General features: G+C 35.3%; 1 protein-coding gene across 1 annotated transcript; it reads right to left on the bottom strand.

Annotated features, from left to right (window-relative positions):
* Positions 1-6384: 6384 nt before the first annotated feature.
* On the bottom strand, positions 6385-7678 carry LOC115993850. Its single transcript, XM_031117831.1, has 3 exons — positions 7458-7678; positions 6641-7366; positions 6385-6553 (listed from the first exon to the last, which is right to left on the bottom strand). The coding sequence occupies exons 1-3, from the start codon at positions 7676-7678 to the stop codon at positions 6385-6387; spliced, it is 1116 nt and encodes a 371-aa protein (XP_030973691.1).

Genomic DNA, 7678 nt, shown 5'->3' with positions numbered 1-7678 from the left:
AAACAATCCACTATAAAAAAATTGAAGTTTTTACAATCAGGTTTAACCCTAAATTTATTGCTACCTCCAGTAGTAACTTACTGACACGATCACGTGCAAACTTTGAATCAACGAATACCTTCTCTTCTTGGATTTACAGCAACATAAGCACTCTTACTTGTGACTTTGAGATCCCACTCAAAAGTTTCAGACCACCATCACTAATTAATCTTGTATCCAACAACTTCTACAACCCTGGATATTGAGATTCTTCAAGGAATATTGCCAGCAGAAGACTTTGGAGAGGTTTGGGTACAAAAACTCTAGATCTACAATTAGAGGCACAAGATGCACTCTTTTCTCTCTAAAAAACTCTAAAAACCCCTCTAGGGTTAGCTTATAATGTCCTTTAAATACTAGAAAAAATCGATCGCGATTTGGGTTTCAAATGGATAAGTTATGGGCTTTTTATGTTTGTTAATTTTTGCTGATCGATCGAAAAACTCTCCTAATCGATCGAACTAGTTTGATTTTGACTTTTTAAACCTGCAGCTTGTATGTACTTTGAATTTTGACTTGAAGAACTTTGAGCATTGTCTAATATGACTTCATAGACTCTAAGATCTATATTTAGACAAGTTTATGTTCATGATTTGCCAATTTTTTAAACTTTTAGAACCTAACACATTCCATGATGGTTTTTGGTGTAGTGAAATTTAAACCTAAATCCTTTATTCGAGAATAAAAAAAACTTAATTAATTGAGCTAACAGAAGGTCGGAATTCAACGGTGTATATATATAGATTTTAAAGAAAACCAAAAAAATTTTAAATTACTTAAATTCACACCATCAATGAGTCACTATTAATAAAAATTAACATAATTTCTAAAAAAATAAATTAACATAATAAATTGTGACTAAAACCTCTCTAAACCCCAAAAAATTATTCCATGTGAGATATAAGTGGACTACATGAGAATCGTAGATTTACGTAACAATTCATTTAGTTATTTTCACTAAAAACATTTACAATAATGTATTATATAACCTCATCTTCAAATTATATTATATATTATAATAAAAGTTGTGTCATACAAATTGATGCCCTCTTATTCTTTATTATTATTATTTGAATTTTTTTTCTTTATATTATGTAACACACTATAATTATATAAAATAATTAATATATTTGCTTTAAGTGAAACACTGTTGCCTAAATTTCAAAATATTTACTCCAATTAAAAATGTTCCATTACCAAATATTTTCAAAAAATCAGAAAAACTTATTAATTATTTTATATTATTTTAATAATTTACCATAAATCCTTTTTTTAATAAATCTAAGTTTTATTATTTATTTAAAAAAAAAAATTTATAATGTGTTGTACTTGTAATATATTTTATTTTAATTTTGACCAGAATGTATTGTAATATTTAGTTCTTGATACAGACTTGCATTTTGCATAATTTCGATATATAAAAACTAAAAGTCTAAAACACAACCTAGTCACATCGTGTGCTTTCTTTTATGATTCTTATACAGAGTGGCCTTCAAGTCGGGCAAATTGACTCGCATGACTTTGATTAATTGACTCGAATACTTGACTTGCCCTTTGACCATGAAAATAGGAAAAACAAAAAAAGAAACGGAATATTAGAAAATGTGCGAATTTGTTGGAGAGAATTTTTACTTTTAGATTTTTTTTTTTTTTTTTTTGAAGATACTACTTTGGAAAAAATTATAAAGTTATTAGTGTTTGTTTCTCTCCACTTATCTTAAAAAATTAGGTTAGTTTATCCTGTTATACTATACTTGGTTGTGGCTAGGGTGAGGGAAGAAAAAAAAAAGATACAATGGAAAAAGAATTATTTCCCTTTCGATGTGTTTAGAAATAGGAATACAGGATCAATAAAGAGGAAAGTGGAGAACAAATTATCTTACCCTTTTTTTGGCTTGTGAAGGAAGGGAAAAAGAAAAATATGAGTTTTACCTTTGTGCCCTTGTTTATGAGAAGAAGTTAAGGGTATTCCAATAACGTTAGTATGTTTTTTATTTTTAAAATTTGAGGTTGTTTTTATTTTAGCATTTTATGTTTTAAAATATTCATTTTCATGAAGGGCCAAATAGAAAACTTAATTAAATTTGATGTTTGGTCAACTAGAAAACTCGACCAAACCATGGAAAGCCAATACTTCAACTCCTAATCTTTCCATTCCCTCTATTTCTTCCCAACCAAACATGGTAGACCTACAACATTTTAAAGCTACATTGTTTCTTAAATATACTTAATTAAATCTCAATTAATTTCATCTTACAAACATATACCATAACACACAAACCCTAAGACGAAGTCTTGAAGGATGAGTAGGGTCTACTAGGATAGTGAGTGCTATCTTATTATGATCATTGTAATTTTTAAAAATAAGTTGAATAATTTTTTTTTTTGAAAATTTGATAGTTACAATAATGAGTAAAGGAGATTCGAACCTTTATTCTCTTAAAAAAGAGAGGAGGTTATTCCATTAAATTACAAGGTTCTTAGCAAATAAATTAAAAAATTGGTTTTGATTTTTATGTATTTAGTTTTTTGCTAAACATAAAAGTATAAAACAATTGACTGTAACACAATAAGAATGCGAAAGAAAACGTACTTGTTAAATTTCTACAATAGTTAATAACTAAGAATCAATTAGTTGAGAACCTACTAGGAAACTTTAATCAATAGAAAGAAAGGAAAAAGAGAGAAAATTTTAGGAATTATTTATTTTAAATTATTGAATGTCGTGTTGGCTAGAATCCTAGACTCATGCCATGATTGATGAGTATTTTCAGAAGGTCATTTAGTCGTCTCTGACCATATGGAATAATGGAACATGACCATATTTTTCCAAGGTTTGGAGCACTAATGATTCAACCAATTCCTTGAAAATGCAACCAGACCAAACCCATTAAAGACCTGTTCTTATTGCACTAATTAATGAATCTAGAAAGTTGAAATGAGAAAAATGACTGTAGAGTAGTACCATTTTTATCTGATATAAAAATGGATAGGATTCCTTAATTGATAGAGTGCCATCTTATAGATGATTGATTATTGTAAAATAAAATTAATTGAATCTTCTTCTATAATTTAGAATTCTAATTATTTCGCTAAATTTAATTGTTTGAATGGAAATCATACCACAAGACATTCATCATGTTATTCAGGTTGATTTGACCTTCCTTAAATTTTTTTTTTTTTTTTGGTTAAAAGGAAATATTATTAAACAACTAAGCCAAAATGGCTAAGTTAGAGGCAGCAAGCCTACATACACTTTCCCCATTAGTATCAGAATACACAAAAGTTGATATTACATCAGATGGGGGAATATCCCAAACTACAAAATGATCTTGCATCACTCCTCCTAACTTAGCCATAGCATCAGCAACTCTATTCGCTTCCCTGAATGCGTGCTGCACCCTGTAGTGTTGAAACCAGAAGCGACCTACAATCAGCCAGCAAGGAAGAATAAAATGCATTAGAGGGAGAGGAAGACTGCACCATCTCAACTACCACCTTAGCATCTAATTCAATCACAAGCTTCTGCACTCCCATCTGGACAGCCAGCAATAAACCATCCCTTAAAGCCCAAAATTCTGCTGTAATGCTGGTTGTGAAGCCAATAGACCGAGCAAAGCCTCTCAACCATCTACCCTCACTATCTCTTATCATGCCCCCTCCTCCTGCCCTTCCTGGATTGCCAAAGGAAGCCCTATCAGTATTTAATTTACACCATCCTAAGGGAGATTTTTCCCACCTGACATTACAAATCACCATATTCTTCTGACTCCTAGCCTTACCCACACAGTAGTAATATTCCAAGGCTTGATTTTTACTAACACTATGTAAGCTTCCATTGACAATACTATTATTAAACACCATACCATTTCTATGTTTCCACAAATTCCAAATAGCAAATGAAAAAACATAAGACCACGGCACAAAAGAGTAATGTAATGTCTTACTTTGGCAATTAACTTTTAGCCATTCAAGCAAGTCCATATCAGCAAAAGAACTAACCATATCATAGGGGACTCTAAGTTTAAACCAGAAATCTTTTGCCACCACACACTCTTTCAATAAATGACTAATAGTTTCCGGAAAATTGTTACATAAAGGGCAGCAACTCTCCCGTGTTATTCCCCTCATAGCCAAAACCGATCTAACAGGCAGACTTTCATGCATACACAGCCAAAGAAAATTAATAATACTTGGCAACATATCTATCTTCCATATCCACTGCCCTTGGAAATTAGTCTCCTCTTGTTGGGATCCATTCAGCCAAGCATAGGCAGAATTAGTAGTAAACTCTCCATCCTTAGTATGCTTCCACATAATCACATCTTCTCCTCTTCCAACCAGTTGCCTTGGAATAGCTTTAATCCTATCTTTAATACAAACCGGCAACTCAAAGGATATAGCATCCCACTTCCACCCTTGCTCCGAATCAAGAAATAACTCTGACAACTTCATCTCCATCTCCCTTGGAGTCAAAGGGCCTTCAATCAGTTCTCTCAATGAGCATCCCCTTATCCAACTATCCGTCCAAATCTTAATTGTTTCTCCATTCCCCACCCCCCAACAAATACCCTCAGCGAAGGTCTGAAACCCAGCTTTTATGGCTCTCCAATTTGGAGAACATGGCAACTTATCCAGGTCTCTAGCTCTCCTTCTATCCGTTGAACAATACTTCTTCAGAATAACCTTCGCCCATGGACTTTCTTTTTCCTGATTCAGCCTCCAATTTAGCTTTGCTAATAATGCCAAGTTCTTGAATTTCGCAGCTTGAATTCCAAGTCCTCCCTCTTCCTTCGGCCTAATAATCTTACTCCACCCTACCAAATGAAGTCTTCTCTTTTCAGTAGTTGAACCCCACAAGAAGTCCCTATTAATTTTATCCAATTTGTCACAAAGATGAGCAAGAAGGGCAGCGGCCTGCATTACATAATTCGGAATAGTAGACATGACTGATTTCACTAAAACCGATCTGCCTGCAAATGAAAGGAATCTAGTCTTCCAACCAGCCAGCTTGCTCATAACTCTCTCAACTATAAAGTTCATTCTATTTCTTGGAACCCCTTTATGTTTGATTGGGAATCCAAGATAATTCCCAATATTCACCGTGGCTTGAATTCCCAACCTTGAGCAGACTCCGCTCTTAATTTCAGCTTGCACATTAAGGGAAAAGTAGATTATTGACTTCTCCATACTCACTTTTTGACCCGACTTCTCACAAAATTCATCCAACACTTCCAATATAGCTTCACAAGCATCCTCATCTACTTTAGCAAATAGAAGTAAATCATCCGCAAAAAAGAGGTGGGAGATACCAATATTTTCTCTCGAGGCTTTCAAAGGCTTCCACACTCCCTCCATATATTTCTTCTCAATTAAATGGCCTAAGTACTCCATGCACAAAATAAAGAGATACGGTGATAAAAGATCTCCTTGTTGAAGACCTCTTGAAGGATTAAAATCTTCCAACTTCCCTCCATTAAACAAAATAGACACCTTGGTGGAGGTGACACAACTCATTATCACCTTAATCAGATTTTGAGGAAAGTGGAAAGGATGTAGAGCTTTGTGTATAAAACACCACTCCATTCTATCGTACGCTTTCTCCAAATCAACTTTAATGGCCATATACCCCTCCTTGCCTTTTTTATTATCCAAAGCATAGAAAAGCTCTTGAGCGACTAAAATGTTATCTAATCCTTTCCTTCTCGGCACAAATGCCGTTTGGATAGGGGATACAAGCTTATTTAGATACGGTTTGATCCTCTCCACTAGAATCTTAGAAACAATTTTATAAACCGAGTTGCAAAGGCTAATCGGTCTATAATTATTCAGGGACTCAGGGCTTTTACATTTCGGAATTAATGTCACAAGTGTCTCATTAAGCTCATTCGGAACTATACCATCCCTGAAAATCTTTTTCACCTCCTCATAAACTGAGTTCCCAACCTCATGCCAAAAATGCTGATAGAAGCCAGCATGGATCCCATCCGGCCCTGGTGCTTTAAAAGGCTTCAAAGCCCACAAACCACTCCTCACATCTTCATCCACCACTTCCCTTCCCATCCAACTCCTATCTGCTTTAGAGAGAAAACTACCGTAGAACTCAGAAACAGCAGAACTTTTGTAGGACATCTCCAAACCCGTAGCATAAAGCTTCATAAACCCCTTTAAAATATGCTCCTTCACTGCCTCTTCCTCAACTATCCATTCGCCCATACCATCCTTCAAACACCTTATTTTATTCCTTTGCCTCCTTACCACCGTATTCATATGAAAATAAGATGTGTTTCGGTCCCCAAAGGCAGCAGCATTAATCCTAGACTTAAGGGCCCAAAACTCCTCTTCTTAAAGCAAAATTGAGGAGTACTCTTCAATAAGTTGGTCTTCCAGCCTCATAAGAGATTCAGTAGGATTGTTAGCCAAAGCCTTTTGTGTACCATTCAACCTGGCTAGCACCCTTTTTTTCTTCGCAAAAATATTACCAAAAACCTCAAAATTCCATTTCTTAGCCTTCCTAATAAAATCAGTAGTGGCCACTTTTAAATTAGCTCCTTCCGGCTAGGCTTCTCTAACGATCCTATAGAAATCCGGATGAAGTAACCACATAGTCTGAAAACGGAAAGGCTGCTCCAAACCATTAGCATTAGGTTTCCATAATTCTATCAAGACAGGATGATGATCTGAGAAGGTTCTAGGAAGATGGGTTACCACCGCCTCAGGGTACAAAATTCTCCAGATTGGATTGGCAAAGCATCTATCCAGTCTTTCCAAAATCAAATCTGAAATTTGCCTTTTATTAGTCCAGGTAAATTTAGGTCCAGCAAACCCATGATCTACAAAATTACACGAATCTAGACATTCTTTAAATTCAAGGGCCCTGTTTAAATTAATTTGGTTCCCCCCAAATTTATCCTCCCCACCTAGAATTTCATTAAAATCCCCAATCATTAACCAAGGAAGATTATGCAATTGCCCAACCTTATCTATATTAGACCACAGGATTCTCCTCTCAACTAAACGAGGACTAGCATATATTGCTGTAAATAACCAAGAAAGGTTTGATGCACATACCTTTACCGTCGCATGTATTTCCTGTTCTGTAGCAGATAACAGATTAACTTCCGCATCTTCTCTTCTCCACAAAATCCATAATCCACCCGCGTACCCAATAGTTTCCGTGGTGATAAAGCCATCAAATGGAAGTGCTTCAATTATCTTCTCAGCTCTGCTACCCCCCACTCTAGTCTCTGTTATAACTATTATCGACGACCGATGGTTCACAGCCATTTCAAACACCCTCCTCTTAAAATCCGGATTCAATGCACCTCTGCAATTCCACATTAGAATGTTCATCTTCACAAATTGACCCATCGGAATCTCGACACGACTAGGATTCATAGTTGCAGCTTCCACCATACTCCATCCCAGCCTCCTCAACAATTCCTTCGAGTGCTTCCACTCCGGTTTCCATATCAACATGTGCTTCAATATTCCCATCACCTCTTCCTTGCAACTTATCAACACATCGCACTCCTCCACCGGAATGAGAATCTGAATTAGTTTCAACATTGGGTGATTCCCCATTAATGCCGTAGCCATACCCCTTTGGTCCACTAACTTCCTTTCCTGAATCAACCAT

Source organism: Quercus lobata, chromosome 1, assembly GCF_001633185.2.
Source record: "Quercus lobata isolate SW786 chromosome 1, ValleyOak3.0 Primary Assembly, whole genome shotgun sequence".
Lineage (NCBI taxonomy): Eukaryota > Viridiplantae > Streptophyta > Magnoliopsida > Fagales > Fagaceae > Quercus > Quercus lobata.
Note: the sequence above shows the minus strand (reverse complement) of the source record. Positions and strands in the feature narration are given on the sequence as shown.